Raw genomic sequence first — 18,957 nt, 5'->3', positions numbered from 1 at the left:
TATTTTTAACAGAACATGCACTGTTAACCTCCTCTTACTCACTTTGCTGAATTTGATAGTATTGTGCAGTGACCAATTAGGATAGTATCGAGGAGAAAAAAGTGACTCTGCCAGGATTGCAACAGTCATAATGGCTGTGAAGTGGAACAGGAACCACCACCAACATTTTTTGTTTAAGTTACCTGTTTGCTACTGTTCTACTATCAGTAACATATAAGACTGCATTTTATGCATATTTTCAAAACCGTATTCTCGAAGAAGTTGCTTCTAAACTTGGCTTAACTTCTTATGCTGTGAAAGTACTAGTCAGCATTCGTTGACAGTACAAAGAGTTTGTTCAACATTGCTCATGAGGTATGTGTGTAGGACAGTTGTTACCTCAGGGAAGCCATATTTATGGATTGAGTTACAATATGTAGATGAAACATTTAGCAGAAATGATTGTGTGTCCAGTGTAATTAAATCCACCCTAAATGGAAAATTAGACCAATAAACTATTTTTTATTTTACTGGAATGTATTCTAATGCACGAGGCATAGTATTCAACAACTTCATACCTAATTTGTAATTTTTTTAAAAAATGATGACTTACTCATTGGTGTGACCATTGTTATTTTGTTTCTGTCAATGTTATTCCTCAGTAATAACTATTCCTTATTATATTGTTTTCAAGGGTGAGTAAGTTCATTTCAGACAACGTTTCTTGCTGACAAGCTGCTAATATGTTGCTTAAAAAGAAAATCATTGTCTTTTATGGTACCTGAGCTGTTAGGAGACCCTTCCATAATGACAAAGTTTGTTTGTGCAGTAGCATATCTTTTGAGAATGAACACTCATCAACCAAAGAATATCAGTGAAACTATATTGAGTTTCGGAAACTGATCTCTTCATTCTACAAGCACCGCTCCTGCAAAAAAGAAAAATCTATTGCAAGGTTCTTAATCTTTCATAGACTAAAATGAGTAATAATGACTGACACAGTCTCATAGTTGACACCATGTAAAAAGTAACAGTGGTGGTGCTAGCTATATTTCGTTGTTGATCTATTAAGTGTTCCTCTTTATTTTAATAGTAAATTGTTATAAGATTCTTTGCATCAACTGCTTTAAAGCAACTAGGCCCATAAGTGTTTTATTATAACATGTTGGGTAATTCCTTTTTTAATTTCTTGAGAGAGATTTCACAACTGTGTGAAAAATAATATAAAACAAATTTCTGAGCAGGTTTTCCTTGCTGTCAGCTCATAATGCTGTATATTTGCAGATAACATATATGCAAAATTGATTTAACCAAATATAAATTGTGTATCATTTGGCAATGTCAGTCAGACCTCTGTATCATATTTCTTTATGCAAAAATTGCTGTAACATAAAAACAGAGAGACTAGTGAAGTAAATGACTCAAAAACACTTTTACACTATATGTGTGGCTGTGAATGTGTATGGACTTAGAGGAGCAGGGAATTAAAGAATAATTAATAAAATGATGGGTATTATGCCATGGTGGAATGCATTTCACATTTAAACCCAATGTTTCATCCCCATTTGTGGAGGACATTTTCAAGGGGGATTAAAGCTTCCTTGAGTGTCCAATTCCCACCCTGGCTCGCTACTGACCGCATAATAATTCCATTACATGCATGCTTCTGCACAGTGGCGTGACATCACATGTTTTGAATACTCGAGTGCAATTGGCCATTGTTGATTGTTGTCATCCACTGTTGCTATCGCCCCATGGTGGAAGACTCGAACACATCTTCTTCAGCACCAAAATCCAGATGTCATTCAATATCGTGCCCTACTCCTTCCTTTTAAATTCCTGGGGTGTTTTACAGTCTCTGTGGCCCCTCTGTATAGCCTTTCGTGGTATCTGCTTGTGGTTGCCAGTACTTGAGTCCTATGAAAATGAATATGGTGGTCTCTAGGCAGCAAAGCGTGTTCTGCAACAGATGATGTGGATGTGCCCATCTCCCCCCTTCTGCAATTATCCTTGTGCTCTTCTAGTCATTTCTTTTTGTTGTACCCTTGTACACCTCCCCACACCTACACAGAATCCTGTAAATTACTGCTTTTTTTTCACCAGTTGGTGAGGGTCCTTGGCCTATTTTAGATCTTGTATCTTTCGGGTGAGTTTGTAGATTACTGCAATGTTCCAGGTTTTCAAGATCTTTTCCTATGCGATCGGTAATATCCTTAATGAAAGCCTGAAAAACTATCAATTTCACAGGTACTTGTACATTGCACGGTGTTCTTAATACTTTTTTTAGCCCAGAGGATGAATAATACATTGGTGAGATGTTTTAATTCTGTGTCAAGCAGCTCTGGTTCACAGATGTTCCTTGCTCTGTCCACCATCATTTTTATGTTGCCTCACTTTTGTTCTGGGTGGTCGTTCGAATCCATGTAGATAATGGTCTGTGTGCCCAAAACGTTTTATTAATTGTCACTTTTCTGGCTGTGAAATTTTAGATTTTACAATTAAAGAATAATCTTTATCAAACTAAAACAACTTCTTTGCTGTGAAATAAAAACAGAACCAAAATAAAGGCAATCATTCAAAGGGCCATATCTGTGTAATCAAAATCTGCTTCTCGGTAACATTAAATACTGTATTACTTCACCTGTGTATTGCATCGTTCTTCAGTCTTCCTTGACATGACGTCCATAAGATGTTCGAGATGTTGCTGCTGAAGCATATGCCAATCTTTGATCATGACCCTCCTTATGTCACATCCAGTGTATGAGACCTTTTCCTCACTGCCAAATTTCACTTGGTCCAAAACATGTTCAGTCAGGTTCATGTCAGCAGATACCACATTGCATTCCATTCGGTTGATTCCTGCCTCCTGAAGGAAGGTGTTCATGGGGTGGGCTTGTGACCTTTTCCTCCCTGCAAATTTCAGCTGGTCCGAAACATGTTCAGTCAGGTTCACGTCAGCAGATACCACACGCCATTCCATTTGGTTAATTCCTGCCTGCTGAAGGAAGGTGTTCATGGGATGGGCTTGTGTGCTGATAGGATTAGTGTCTTGAAAGACAAACCCATAACTGAAATGGTGACTATAGCACTGGACAATAGGTTAGATGATCCTGTCCCAATACTGACCCATGCCGTGAATGATGCTCCTCCCTGCTGAAACTGTGGAACTTCATGCCTGTGATCTGCAGTGGTACCTGGCTGTCTCCACACTCTATTGCAATAATCATCATATATCAGACAAATCCTATGCTCACTATGAAGAGAATGTAACATCTGTGACCCATGTTCCATTCCACGTATTTCCTTGTCCATTTTTTTTCGCGCAGCACAGTATCAGCTGAGCTGGGGTGGAGATTATGGGAGGGGGGGGGCACACTATTGTTTAAATTTGACGCCTGGAGGCCAAATTAATAGTGCCTGGTCAATACAGCCTTCCCAGTTGACTCCAAAAATGAAATTTACAGTTACAATGCATTATCTTCTGGGTACTTACGAACCTTCATTTGTAGGTAACAGTCATCAGTTGACTACAAGGCAGTTCTTCAATGTTTAGTTTGTGAATGTTTGAATAACTTCACTATGATGTACACCAATTCAAGAGCAACTCACTAAGCTGTCAAAACTACTTGCTATAAAGCAACAAGGTTCTTATGATCTAAAATTGAAATGACCCATCAAGGCATGTTGACAGACTGAACACTGTACACTACCAATTTCACGGCTCACAGTGGAGATGCAGCACACACTACTAAACTGCACTGAGAATATAGATGAAGAATGCAGGTGTACTTTGGCATCCAATATATATGTGGCATTCAAAGCTATTTCCTATAATTGTTAGAAGGATAGAAATGTATGGAGGATGAAATATGGGAAAAAATCTGCTTGACTGCAGTATATGTTGTGCCATAGTATTTTGTTTTCTAATAGCTTCATAATATTTGCGTGCTCTGCTATGTTCAAAAATTTTGCTAAGTACATATTTTTCTATCTTTTCCACCAATTGGACAAACTGCGAAATACAGAAGATCCTCTTGAATAAAATGTTCTCAGGTTTCCAACCATATCATTGGTTACAATGCCATGAGCTTTTGACCGAGCACTTGTTGGTCATTTTCATGTGGAATGACTGCTGATGAGCTGCTGGCCTTATATATTCTAGCTGCAGGCTGTGACATCATGGTGCTCATGGCATCAATATGTAAGGGTATGTGTCAACTCCCTATTCGCTGCACCTGTTTCAACCTCGTGATCACTGGCTACCAGACCCCACTGAGGGGCAGGCTCTGTTAAGAGTGATGTAGGTGATTTTTGTTCCAATGACTTCTTTAATTACACATTCCAGAATCCTAAGCCATGACAGAAGTTTTATCAGATTTGATCTGGTACCATTTTCTAGACAGTGCTCAGCTAAAGCTGATGTTTCAGTGTAGCTTGGGTGATAAAAACTTGTGTGCTTTCCTGCTTTTTTTCTGCAGCCCACACTGTTTGACATAAGATTGTCCTGATTTGCAAGGCATTTTGTAAATCTGGTTCAAGTAATTGCAGGATTTTTGTCACAGGCCTGAAGATTGTTTTGATTTTGTGTTTTTTCAACAGACTGCATTGTTCACCTAATACGTGAAGTGATCTCAAGAAAGAATTACTATAAGACCACCAATGGATGAGCAGGAAAAGAAACTTGTGCTTTTTCCATTCCATGAATCTATGTTGGGCAAGAAAAGACACATGCTGAAAAGATGCAAAGTCAAGTCAATCTTAAAGTCTGTAACAAAAATCCAACAATTACTGAGACCATTTAAAGATGCTGTAGGTCTCTGAACATCTCAGTCATACAAGGTACCTTGCAAATGTGGACAGTCTTACTTCAGACAAACAGTTCGCACTGTGGAACAGTGCAGAAAGGAACAGGAGAATTTTTATTGCTATGCTATACCAAAAAATCCGCTTTGCTGAGCATGCTCTACAAAACAGTAACCAGATCAAATTTGACAAAACTCCGTCACAGCTCACAGTAACAGCTTCTCGTATTGTGTAATTAAAGAGTTCATTGAAATAAAAGTCATTGATGACATCCCTAATAGAGAGACAGTGGCCTGGGGGTTAGTGCAGCATGGGATCCAGTGATTGCAAGGTTGTAGTAACCGCAGTGACTGCAGAGTCAACGTATGCGCATATATGAAGGTGCCATGAGCAGTAGTGACATTGCAGCCGGCAGCTTGAGTATATAAGTGTGTGCCAGCAGCCTATCAGCAGTCACTCCAGTTGACAATGGCCAAGGAGTGCTTGGTTGAAAGCACTTGGCATTTTAATCACTTGACGTTGCTAGATACCCACGGACATTTTATTCATTGTTACCACTGCGAGATTGTGCAATCCTACAAGAGTTCTTAACTTTCAGCAACAAACAACAAACAAAATGTTTGCTGCTCTTGTTTGAGATACAACTAAATGCTTGTTTATTTCACAGAGTGTTTATAAAGTCACTTATCATTTTCTAATTGAACACTATATAATGGACTATAAACAACATGAACATACATTGAAATATTTCTTGATACAATTTTAGAGCACTTCAGAATCATGATCCTGCAGATTTAAGCAAGTGTCCCATCAGTCTACGTAGCTCGAAATACACATAACTAACACAGGAAGCGTTATTTATTCCACACCTGCTAAACTGTGGTTTTTCAATTATTGAAGATTTGATTATCTCCAGATGGAAAACTCCACTAATGTCAAATGAGTTGAGCAGAGAGCCAAAGTCTTGGCAGTGCGGGACCAATCCATCTCTCAGGGAAAGTGGCATTAAGGAGCTCTGGACACAGTTGGTCAGCGACAACAGCTGTACTTTCTTCTATTATGTACATTCTTTTATATTATCTGCAAAAAGATTAAAAAATTTTAACTTTAAGACAGGAATGGTAAGGAACTTTATAAACCACCTGTATCAAGTACTCTGCCCGATGCAGCACTCTGTTGAACGCTGATCATCATGTTTGCTCAACTGCATCCTTTTAGAGTCTGATGTTCTCGCTGAAAATGTAGTTCTGCAGTTTGTTGTTTGTTACTTGATTACATTTTGCATCTCCTAGATAATTATCGAACAAAACTTATTGAGTATACTGTTGTTTTTCTAGATGAATTTTGTGGTTAGTTACACATTTTTGCATGTCATTGAGTCTTGCAAAAATAAATAAAAAAAATATTGTGCAGATTCCTAGCAAAAGTAAGAATATAAAATTTGCATTGCCCATTAACATTTACTTTTGATAGATAAATAGCCTTGTCTCGAATAACACGTATCGCTGAGAAGCTACGACATGAGATTTCCATTCAGCAGAAGGGTTAAAAATCCCCATCCAGCCCTTCAAATTTAAATCTTGCATGGTTTCCTTAAATTTATTAAGGTACATGCCAAATTGGTTCCTTTGAAATGGACAATCTTCCCCATTTGTGTCTTATCCAAGCTTGTGACCTGTCTCTTGTTGTCAGTGTGATGTTTAATCTTCCTTCCTTTTCCAAATATCTCTATAATTTTGTATATGGTTTTGGCAACAAGTACTATGTTCACAACACTACATTTAATACATATATGAAAAACAATTTTTTTACAAATATTTGCATTTTGTCAAAAGAACCATGAGATTTTTGTCTATTGGGGGTATTTATTAGGATATGACTCTATCGTTTTGAAGCTCCTTCTATTTACAAGTATCTTGCTTCACTGGTTCACGGTTGTCACCTACAGTAATGTTGTGGAAGTTGCACAGTGTTTCGACAAGACAGCTGCTCGTCATCTTCAGGTGCTTATTGACGTGTTGCTGCAATGGCTCAAACAAAATGTCTCCTGACTTGCTAGAAAAGCACAGGCACCAAGGGTCTAGGCTATTATGTCTTCATAAACAAATCATAGAGCATGGCAACATCCAGTGCCCTCTGCCGGACAAATGGGCCATGAGCTTCTCATTTGTGCCGCGGGAAAAGCGCAGCCACAAATAGGGGTCCAGCATGTGTGCGGGTGGTGTGTTAGTGCACAGTTTAAGTGTGCGGACTTTGAGTCTCCGCCTGTGTTGACTCGGATTCGTTCGTCTGCAACAGATGGTGCCTTAGTACCACAGTGCTGATTCCCATACCTTGCTGAGTTGAAATCCTGTGTCTCTATTGATCAGGTTGTTTCTTTTATGAATTTTGACTGCTTCTTTAATGATGGAGTCCCAGTATGTGGAAGCAGATGAAAGGATCTTTGTCTCTCTGTATTTTCATGTTGTGTCCCTTGTCAAGGCAGTGTTCAGCCACAGCAGACTCTTCTGGCTGACCCATTCTGGTGTGACGTCTGTGTTCAGCACATCTATCCTTAACAGTGTGACACGTCTGACCGATGTCTGATTTCCCACACTGGCGGGGATTTTATATATCCCTGATCTTCCTAGACCTAGGTTGTCTTTAACAGAAACCAGCATAGTTTGCACTCTCGCTGGAATGCGGAAGACACATTTTATTTGAAGGTTTTTTTTAACAGTCTGCCAATCTTAAAGGACACACCACCAACATACAGTAGAAGAGCACTGGTGGTACTAAGGCATTGTCTGCCGCAGACAAATGAATCCGAGTCAACACAGACAGAGAGTCAAAGTCCACACACTTAAACTGGGTGCCCACATGCACACTGGGTGGGTCGCTATTTACACCTGGGCTTTTCTCTTGTCGCGACTGAGAAGCCTGTGTCCCGTTTGTTGGGCAGAGGGCACTGGATGTCACTGTGCTCTATGATTTGTCTACGATGACGTTATAGCCTCAACCCTTGGTTCCTGCACTTTCCTAGTGAGCCAATATGTATATTGGCAAGCCATTGCAGCAACACATCAGTAAGCACCTGAATATGACGAGCAGCTGTCTCATCGAAATATTGTGCAGCTTCCACGACATTATCCTGCGAGATGCCCGTGAACCAATAAAGCAGTTACTACATTGGAAAAATCTTAAACAGTACAATTATCTTGATCCAGTTCACCTAACCATGAAATTACTGAGTTGAAGAGAGGAAAAAAATCTAGCCATTACTTACCTTCAGGTGGATGCAAGAGTTTTAGTTCTCCCCTTTCCAATTTCTCCTCATCAGTTTCTCTTTTCTTTCTGAAGAAGAAACCTTGAGCATGTGTCAGCAATACTAGGAATTGTGCCTCCTGAAAACTAAGTGCTGCCTAGCTTTTTCATCTCTGCTGTTTTAATAGATTTCTGAATTAAATTTTCAATTTTCTACAGTTCAAATACCCAGTGAGCTATGCAGTTAACAACTCTAATGTTGAATACATCTCGGAGGCATTGAGTAGAATCCTGAAGTTCGTTCTCTCTCTCTCTCTCTCTCTCTCTCTCTCTCTCTCTCTCTCTCACTCTGTTTTCCTCCTCTAAGGTAAAGGAAGTTGCAGCCTACATTGCCACAGAATCACCCTTGTCTGAACCAATGTTATCGTTCATTTTTATTGTTCATATCTTCCCCTCACAACAGAAAAATAGATGTGTGCTGATTTATGGAACAGTTCAGCATGCTGTAAGCCTAGTGTAAATCTTGTGGTGAAGCTTAGTTTTCTTCGCATTCTCTGCTACCTCCAAGATGGAACAATATCACCTGCTGTATCTTCAACTACTTGCACCCCTACGCAAAATGAATGATCTGATAAATGTAATTGCCTCCATTATATGGGATGTGTTGACATGACAATTATCCCATTGCCTGTTCTCATTACCGGCCAGAGTGGCCATGCGGTTCTAGGCGCTACAGTCTGGAGCCGAGCGACCGCTACGGTCGCAGGTTCGAATCCTGCCTCGGGCATGGATGTGTGTGATGTCCTTAGGTTAGTTAGGTTTAATTAGTTCTAAGTTCTAGGCGACCTATGACCTCAGAAGTTAAGTCGCATAGTGCTCAGAGCCATTTTCAACCTGTTCTCATTTCATCTATGCGGTTCAATTATTCATTGTCTGTTCTAGTTATCAGTTTTCATAATACCTCTTTGCCTTCAGAGATTACACTAGCTTAGCAGAAGGTGCAATCAGCATCCAAATAGCAATAGAATGTTACATTATGTCAACTTTGGTTTGTGGTTTCAGGCAGTCCTTTGAACGTGTTGGGATTGGGACAGATGTAGTACCATAACCTGTCCACCAGATTCTGATAAAGTAGGCCAGTTGCAGTCAGGGAGGAAACAGGATGACGATACATGTGTTTTCATTATTCAAGCTGTTTAATCAGAATCTTTTGATCAACATTCTGGGTACAAGGTGTCAGCTGAATTTTATACAATTACATAGTTGATGTTAGCTACACCAAAAAAACTGATTAATATAAATGAAAGATATCAAACAGTGGTAACTCCAGGTTGGAATATCAACATTGTAGGAAATGATAGATTGCTGCTCACCATAAAGGTGACATGTTAAGTTGGAGACAGGCACAGTTGAAAGACACTGATGTGACAGCTGCATTCTGGTCCAAGCTGCTGGAGTTGGCGATCCTGTGTGTGCAAGGTGTGCTTGCTTGTGTGAATGAATGGTGTGTTTTTCTTTTTCTGATGGAGGCTGTGAACGGAAGCTTATGTGTAAGTATCTTTTAATTGTGCCTGTCTGCCACTTACTATGTCATCTTTACGCTAAGTAGCAATCAATCTTCTCCCATATTGTTACATGAAAGATTTGTAAGCTGAGGAAAAATTATTTTCAGAATAATCATCTTCAAGTTTCTTTTCTTTTATTATTTATTTATTTGTTTCGCCCTCTAAGGAGCACACCGAACCATTAGTTAGAACTGGTCTTCTTAGCTTTCTTGTTCTTCTTCTCTTCCCAAAACGTCCTCATCCTTTCACTATGGGCCTGTTGTCTTTCTTGTGTCCATGCATTTTTCAATTTCAGATTCTTTTCTGACAGGTTTCTGGTTGTGAACTAATGAGAGTTGATTTTCTGTCTGTATGCAGCCTGTGTGGTTTTTTAGTGGGTCTGTGAGGTCATTTTGGTTTTCTGTTAGCCAACACGCCCTGGTTTGGCAAGTTCCTTTGATGATAAGGAAGATTTTCTTGGTCATTCTAGAGGTGTCCAGTCTTGCTAAATGTCCATAGAATTTCAATCATCTTTTTCGTGGTAACTGACTTGAAATCTTCAGTCCTTGAGTACAGTTCTTCAGAGCTTTTGTGCATCCAGATACCATCTTGAATCTTGGGTCCAAATATTTTCCTGAATATTTGCCTTTCCATTTTGTCAATGTCCTAGATGTTGATGGTTAATGATGATGTTTCAGTTGCGTAGAGCACTTCTTCAAGAGTTGAGCACTTCTTCAAGAGTTGGCTGTATGATAGTGATGAAGTTTGGCTTGGAGGGACAGCGATTTCTTATTGTATGTGTTCCAGGTCATTGTATAAGCTTTACATAATTTTTCTGCTCGTGTTTTGTGAGCTACTTTTTCGTTGCCAGTGTTGCCAAAGTACTTGAAGTACTTAACTTGTTTGATGTCACATATTTTGTTGCAAGTGGTTTCAGATTTGAACTTTTGGAGTCCATGAATTGTGTTTTCTCGTAAGAAATTTGGAGACCAGTTTTGATGGCAACCTCATGAAGTTTCTCGATGGCATGTTTGGCTTCCTTGGGAGTCCGTGTAATTATTGCTAGGCCATCAGCAAGAGCAAGGCATTTTATGTTGATTTGTTTGTCCTTTGTTCCCGGATTTATTCCAGGTATTTCTTTCTCCCACGTCTTGATAATCTTGTCCAGTATCAGGTTGAAGAGGAGTGGGGACAACCCATCACCCTGTCTCATTCCTGTCATAATTTGAAAAGGTTCAGAAATTTCTTCCATGAATTTTACTTTTGAGATTGTGTCTGTTGAAGTCTGCTCAATTAATGAAGTAGTTTCATTATCTACACCATATTCACGAAGTGTATTGAACAGACTGGTGCAGTGAATCGAGTCATATGCTTTCTTGAAATCTACGAAGCTGACTAATTGACTACTGCGCCGTTCGACTGACGGTGTTGCAGTATCATCTTCAGGTTCCAGATCTGTTCTGCGTAGAATCGATGTAGGTGGAAGCCTGCCTGATATTCACCGATTATATGTTCTGTCTGTTGTTCTAATCTGGTGAGAAGAGCACGTGAGAGCCCTTTGTAAGCAACTGGTAGGAGTGAAATGGTCGATAGTTGTTGGGATCATTCTTGTCGCCCTTTTTGTGTAGAGGGTGAATCAAAGCAGTTTTCCAATCTGCTGAGTCCACTTTCCCATTATTTGCAATGATAGTTTTTAAGCCTGTCAATCAAGAGTTCACCTCCAATCTTGAACATTTCGGCAATTACACCGTCTTCCACTGGAGCTTTGTTGTTTTTAAGATGTGATACAATGTTTTGTGTCTCCTCATGCGTAGGTGGAGTTGAATCCTGATTTGGGGTCGCAACACGGAAGTCAAGTTTGTCTACTGATGGTTCGCAGTTGTGTAACTTCCCGAAACGCTGTTTTAGGATTTCACAGTTGGCCTTTGTGTTCGTCTCAAGTGTTCCATCACGATGCCGAAAACAAAAACAGAGTGGGTGGCTTGAAGATTGCTAGTTCTTCCCTAAATGTCCTATAAAAGTTCCTTGTGTTGTTTCTTTTAAAATCATTATCAATTTCCTCTAATTGTTTGTGATGGTACGTGCGTTTAATTTGTCTGATGGTTTTGGATGTTTTCTTCTGTGTTTCCAAAAAGTTCTGCCAATTCTCTGGTGTCTGATGGCTGTGCCAGATGTTCCAGGCTGGAATACGTGATTCAAGTGCTCTGTCACAGTCTATTGTCCAGCACCTGTGTTTCCTTTTCTGTGGTTGTTGACTGATTTTTATTGATGACTTCTGGATAGTTCCAAGAAGCTCTTCCCATGTGTTAGTATCTAGTGATTGTGCGAACTCCTCTGCATGTTCTTTTAGGTATTCTGGTACTCTCCTCTCTCTCTCTCTCTCTCTCTCTCTTTCTCTCTCTATCTATCTATCTATCTCTCTTTTTTTAACTATATGTATTTATGAGAAACCTGTAATATTGAGGTGGAATTGCTCGCTAGTTCTTACCTTCAGGAGGGGATATTCTTAATACTGTTGATTTTTGAAACTATTAGTTCTTTCTTCTGCAAGGAAAGTAGAATACATTGGGGAAATTGAAAAGGGAAGGGAAGGTCACTCATATTCCAGGATAAGAGGAATCCATCTGTTATGTGTGACCAGGAAGAGAGACAAAGATCTTTACAGACACATACTTCTCTGAACATTTGTGTGTGTGTGTGTGTGTGTGAGAGAGAGAGAGAGAGAGAGAGAGAGAGAGAGGGGGGGGGGGGGAGGGAGAGTGAGTGTCCAGATGCCCCTATGTAATGTGGAATTGATCACTAGGTGTCACCAGAAGTAGACCCGTCAGTATAAATAGAGGCAGGAAGTATTGTGTTGTCAGTAGAGTAGCCGTAGCAGCAGAGTGGGTCACTTGGGAGAGCTCAGTTACTTCGAACATGGACTAATCATTGGATGTCAACTAACAAATCCATCCAGGACATTTCAACCCTTCTAAAGCTGTCCAAGTCCACTGTTGGTTGATGTGACTGTGAGGTGGGAAATTGAGGGAACAATCACAGCAAAACCAAGACCAGGCAACCCTCATGTAGTGACAGACAGGAAATGACGAGCATTGCAGAACGTGATTGTAAAAAATCCCCTAAAGTCAGTGTAAGGAATCATGAATGAGTTCAAAATTGCTACAAGCACTCCAGCAATGTGTAGTGAATTAAAAAGAATATGATACAATGGGTGAGGATCTCCTTGTAAGCCACACTTATCTTTAGTCATTACTAACAGACACTGGAAGTGCTGTAAAGATCGATGCTACTGGGCAGGGGATGGCTTGACACAAATGATTTAAAGTGTTGAATCACGCTGTACACCCTGTGGCAATCCGAAGGAAGGGTTTGGGTTTAGCGAATAGGTGGAGAATATTACCTGGCATCATGTGTAATGCCAACAATGGAGCGTGGAGGAGGTGGTGCTCGGTATGCGGATGTTTTTCATAGTTAGGATGTGGTCTCTTTATTGTGCTTAAGAAAACGCTAAAGACATAAGTATAGGAACACATTTTACAGCATTGTGTTGTGCTTGCAGTGGAGAAACATCTTGGGCATGGTGATTGATTGTAGCAGCTGACAGTGCACCATGTCATAAACCAGCATCTATGATGCAATGGTTTTGTGGACAATAATATTCATGAAATGGACTGGCCTGCCCAGAGTCCCAACCTGTACCCAATGGAACATCTCTGGTATGAGTTATAACATTGACTCCACTCCAGACTCTAGCGTTCAACTTATCCAAATGATCAAATTGCTTGTTTTCAGTGGCACAGCACAAATCAGTGCAAAGAATTCGGGAGTATGATGCACATCGAACTATGGCTCAAAAAGAACCAGAGCACTAACTTTTTTTGGAAATTTCTCAATTTTTATGTGAAATGCCAACATGTTGGCTTTCCAGTACATGCTGTGTCATTTACTCAGTGTAAAGATGTGTGCACTTTGTTTCATTTGCTCTCAGATTGAGGTGTTATAAACGTTAGCAACCTGATTTAGGATACGCAGGATTCAAATTCCCTTTCAACCAACCTAGGTAATACCTCTCACGTGTTCATGCCACATCAGCAGTGACAAAGTTGGCCCCAAACAACTTGCTTTTTCTCATCAGCAATACTTTTGGTTTCCAAATTAAGCACACTATAATTCTGAAACTAGCAATGGATTAAAGTGTTTGCATGAGTAGCATGAAGATTCAGAGGAGTGTCAGTAAGTGTTTACCTCTCTGCTAAACATTTCTTCATGTGCAGACAGGTGTGGCCTAGTTCTAGCCAATGTAGCTTCTAAATGTACATGATCTGATTTTGGGTGCATAATTTCTTGTGGAAAATCAATTGACAATACAGTGTGAAGTGGGGTAGAGCTTAGCACCCTGAACTCTGAGATGCAGGGTTCAAATTCCTGACCATCCGTTCTGGTGTAGGTAACTGATTACAGCAGAAGCTGAACCTTGGCCTATCTGAGCTTGTGCTGTGTCTGTAATGACCTCATTGTCGATTGTATGTTAAACCTTAAACTCTCTTCCTTTAATTAACCACAGTAAAAGAATTGTACTCAGGTTACCAATCAAAAGTTTAAAATGCTAACTGTGGTGCTGTAATGGTTTCAGATATGCTTTACCTCTTAACCACAGTGGTCAGTTAAGTATGGTGGTTGGTTAGATGCAGCATGGGAAATGTTTTTTGCGAGGGAAGTTACATAAAACTGCATGATTCAAAAATAATCGGGCCCATATGCCACTGAATACCAGCATTCCACACGAGCATAATCCATAATTTATTTGAAAATATTTACGTGCTTCCTTACCTCATAGTCAAACAACTAATTTTGGTAGTCTGTGTGTTTATATTTGAAGCAATATATCTTTTTTTTAATTCATTGTACATATTGTAAACAATAAGAAAAAATTAAGAAACTGATTCCATTACAGCAAAAGTATTATTTCAATAAGTATGCCATAGAATTGCTTCCAACAACTACCTGTGGTGTATGCCAGGTATCGGATGCTGAAAACACTGTCATGTGTCCAGTCTTTTCCAAAGAGAGAATGTCTCTGCTAGTGTCATTCTGTACAAATGGCCAATGAGACTGTTTCATTACAAAGTAGCAGGTGGCCAAGGACATTTAGTAGGCAGTACAGAAGAGTATATTGCAAATGACATTGCATTGTTAGTACAAATGGAAATATTGCAGCTCTCAGTAACAGTGGTGTCACACTGTAAAACTTGTGGTGCAAGGTAATGAGTGTATGGATTATACGATACACTGGGCATGGCAGAATTAGTGCCAATTTTGGAAGACTAACGCTTATATCTTGAAGAGCAGAAAAACATTTTCACTGTGTTATGCAGCTGTTGAATCACATAAAGTTCTGTGAAGCATCACAATATTGATTCAAGGTTTTAATTAGTGTCAAATATTTTTCTTCAAAAAAGTACAAACAGTATCATGATATTAACTGAAAATAGTATGCTGCAGCTAACTAAGAGATCCTCCATAAGTATTCTGCTTAAAACGATAACCAAAACTTTGTGATCAACATATTTCAGCATTATGTCATCAATAACAATATTATCTTTAAATCTGCTTGTATAAAAACCTTTTTGGTTTCTTGCCTTGTGTGTGTGTGTGTGTGTGTGTGTGTGTGTGTGTGTGTGTGTTATAAAGATCAAAGATTTCTTCTTCAGAAACAAAAGAAAGGAAAAATGTAGATCTATGAATGGAGCTGACAGAGTTAGCGTTAGCGAAGATGAGAGCAAATCACTTAGCAACAACGTAAAGTCACACAATATCCACAATGAAATATAATTTAGAACTTTTTTGTACTTTACCATATCCAGACTGTAACAACTGGGTAGAATTGTGGACATGGAGAGAGCAGATCACTAGTCACAATCAGAAAGTAAGAATAAAAACAATCACATTGTTGGGATGCTAAATCAGAAAAAGCTTGGCAAAACCCCGAAAGTACAGAAGGAAGGTAACAGACATGTGGAAAGACAGAATAATAGCTGCAGAAATGGAAGCTCACGAAATAACATGATAACAGTAACCAGAAAGAAAGAGGAGGAAGAAATGATGAGTGGCTGGTAAACAAGTGAGGACAGTGAGTGGAGTAAGTATTGAGTAATTGAAAGAGAAGAGAGTTACAAAAAACTGGGACAATGTGTCAAATCAAAATCAGTAGAGAAGGAACACTGTCTCAGACTGACAAATCATAGGCGAGTGAACTGGCAGTTACTTTTTTTTTTTAAGATATATCTCAGCCTTCAGCTATAGTGATATAGGGATTTTACTCCTAATATTGTCCATTCTTAAGAACTAGAGATGGCAGTTGTGAAAATAATCATTATAATTACTTTAGCGTACTACCAATAATGTTAGGAACATAATCCTCAGCAAGTTGCTTCAGGAGTCGAACATCTGTCATTTGGATGTCTTGTGTTAAGCATACAGAGTCAAAAAATAAAAACAAATAAAGTTATTTGGGCATGTAGTCCTTATCTTACTTCAAAACAGGCAACAGCATATCCTCTGTTATCGTCTAACCACCAAAGAATTCCTTTCCGTCGGGTGCCTCTCCAAACACTAGCTAGTTCAGAACTAGAAGTAGTTATACATTTTGACTCTTATTGATATCAACTACAGGTCCATCTTGGAGAGTGAGAGAGAGAGAGAGAGCGAGTGTGAGGGGGGGGGGGGGGGGGGCAGTCTTTGTTCTGTGCTGTGGGCATGTTCCGTGACAACTTTTGCAATACATTGTTGTTGTGTACTATTCAAACAGGTAACATCCACTCCCTGGAATCTGAAGTACATAGTTTTTAGTTGCCTCTTGCCGGCATATTTTGACTGGACAATATTTTGCATACCATAAAATTCTTTTCATTATGAAAGAGGTAGCCTGGTATATCTTATTGATATCAACTACAGGTCCATCTTGGAGGGGGGGGGGGGGGGGGGCAGTCTTTGTTCTGTGCTGAGGGCATGTTCCGTGACTGAACTTCTGCAATACATTGTTGGTGTGTACTATTCAAACAGGTAACATCCACCCCCTGCATATTATGGAATTCCCAAAATTTTAATGTAATGACTAAGCAGAGTGTGATAAGTCATTAAAACTTTTAAGGGCGTTCACTTTGTGTAAATTCCCATTTATTGAAAGCTGCTATGCCTTTGAGTATCAAAAGTGCCTTGAATCTGTTATTTTTCTGGTAAATTTTTCCTGTGCAACACTTTATGTAATATTGTCTGTAACATAAAGAACAGATATATAAATGTATAGAATCGCAGTTGTCACTACTCTATGCCTTGTAAAGAGACTGCAACAGTATTCCAATAAAACATCATGCATGATGTTGTTGTTGTTGTTGTTGTTGTTGTGACAGTGAGATGCCAGTTAAGAAAGTAACTTCCTCCATGTCAGGCCTGGTAGTCTGAAGACTGGAAGGTCAAGAGATCAAATCCCACTCAGATCACGGAATAATTCAATCTGTCTTTAATCAAGCCTTAATTTCTCAATGTTGTGAAGATTAACCAGAAACTGAATGTCTTTCAGATTACACATTAAACAGTAGACTTATTTTCTCCAGTAAGATTACTGGAGTAGCTTAGGGACACGCAAGTCACGAAAGTGATGTCCAATTAAAAACTTGCACTAAGCTATTGAACCACATAGAATTATTATTATTATTATTATTATTATTATTATTAGGGAACATATTGTTTTCAGTGAATATCTGTGTCTGTAACAAACTTATTTAGTGTTCAATCCAGATTGCACGAACATATTTCTTTTCAATATTTTCTGTTTCCTTAGAATGACACGTTCAGACAATCTAGAACACAGAAAACAGTTCTAATTACAAAAATAAATAAAAAATTGATAGTAAAGCTTTATTGGTGTAATAAGTTCTTCTTAAATGTAAAATCTAAAACACAGTTAAAATTAATTGTATAATTGAATAAAACAATAATCATTTCAATTGCTTATAATCTAACAATAGCTTTCAGGCTTTGGTAGGTGTGCCTTGTGCTGAGTTGTTACTACTATGAATGACAGCTCAGTATCATGAATAATTTATGTCAACCCATTCTTTTTTATCAGCCAAGGATAGCACATGTTGTTCACTGCAATACAGATTAATCATTTAAAAGTTTATGGAGAGTAAATATCTGTTGCAACCACTAGAATAATTTAAACTCATTGGTGAAAAACTATTTATGGCCAAGTAAAGCATAAGAAAAATAAATAAAGAAAGAAGAAGACTAAAATTATTTGTTTCACATTTCCATTTACTTTCATTTTTACTGTGTGAGCTGTTTCATTTATATTTAAGTCTGCTTTTTTATGAAAGCACTTTGAAATCTTGATTCTGTATGTTCCTTTTTTTTCCAGGTGGAGAAGAAGATACACACAGAATTTTCACAGCGGCTCCTTAAAGGCATAGATGTTGACAACTTTTTAAATTATGTGCATGATGGTGAGAAAAGGCACAAAGACTAAGTTTTAATTTTTGGTGCAGTGTAATGTGACAGACAGCTAAGGTGCAGCATGATGTGCAACAGTATGTAGTAGCTGGTGCACACAATTTTCTTCCCCCTTTCCAAAGACATATTTTGTAGATATTTTAGTGTTGGTTGCCACAAAATAAGTACAAACAGTAAACTTGTATAAAAACTGTCATCCCACCTGTAATGAATTCATATTTAGTTTTATTGTATGTATGTTTTGTAATGAAAATATGTAAAGCTCAGGAAAGTGATTTGTAAAATGTTGTTCTAGTTTTGATAATTATATATAAAACTAAGATTTGATACTCTGTGTTGGGAACTTAGTGAAAATATAGTCTTTGTTTTGAAGTAACTTGTTCTCTTTTATTCTGATGTGCTTCAGTTTAAAATATCTGTGTTTTTCCATTTCATACACAGTTATTTCAGTTGATGCTGTTTTTTCTGTCGAGGATTTTGTACAAACTTTTTAAAAAATTTTAAGTGAACGAGTTTATCATATGACACCCTTTACTTTTTTATTGGTGGGTTTGTAAATTCACAGACTCAGTCACTAAACATTTTATTCTGCTCTGCTTTGACAACATCAGCATAATTTAACTGTTGACAGTACAACTGGTGATTAGACCACAAAAATCTGCGTCTGGCCAATTATGGCAAAGTTCCATAGTCAACACTGCCAGTTTTCAATTTTTAACCTAATGTTCACTACACACTATCCTTTTGTGAAGAGAGATATACTCTTTCCATACAAAACACCTTTGAAACTAGAAGATCGCAGATTACTACTGCAGTGTGATTTTTATGTATTTTTTGGTTGGATTATCTGACATACCATGCACTATCATTGCCCCAA

At 38.6% G+C, this 18,957-nt stretch overlaps 1 protein-coding gene across 1 annotated transcript in view; it reads left to right on the top strand.

The window, feature by feature from the left end:
• Positions 1 to 18,456, top strand: part of LOC126416846 (uncharacterized) — a 128,297-nt gene extending 109,841 nt beyond the window's left edge. The window contains exon 4 of the mRNA XM_050084732.1: positions 17,989 to 18,456. Within this exon, the coding sequence (XP_049940689.1) occupies positions 17,989 to 18,096 (108 nt within the window). The 3' untranslated portion in view covers positions 18,097 to 18,456. The remainder of the gene's footprint in view (positions 1 to 17,988) is intronic.
• Positions 18,457 to 18,957: the final 501 nt, after the last annotated feature.

Source organism: Schistocerca serialis, chromosome 1 (genome assembly GCF_023864345.2).
Source record: "Schistocerca serialis cubense isolate TAMUIC-IGC-003099 chromosome 1, iqSchSeri2.2, whole genome shotgun sequence".
In the NCBI taxonomy this organism is placed as follows: Eukaryota; Metazoa; Arthropoda; class Insecta; order Orthoptera; family Acrididae; genus Schistocerca; species Schistocerca serialis.
This window is presented reverse-complemented; position numbering and strand designations above follow the sequence as displayed.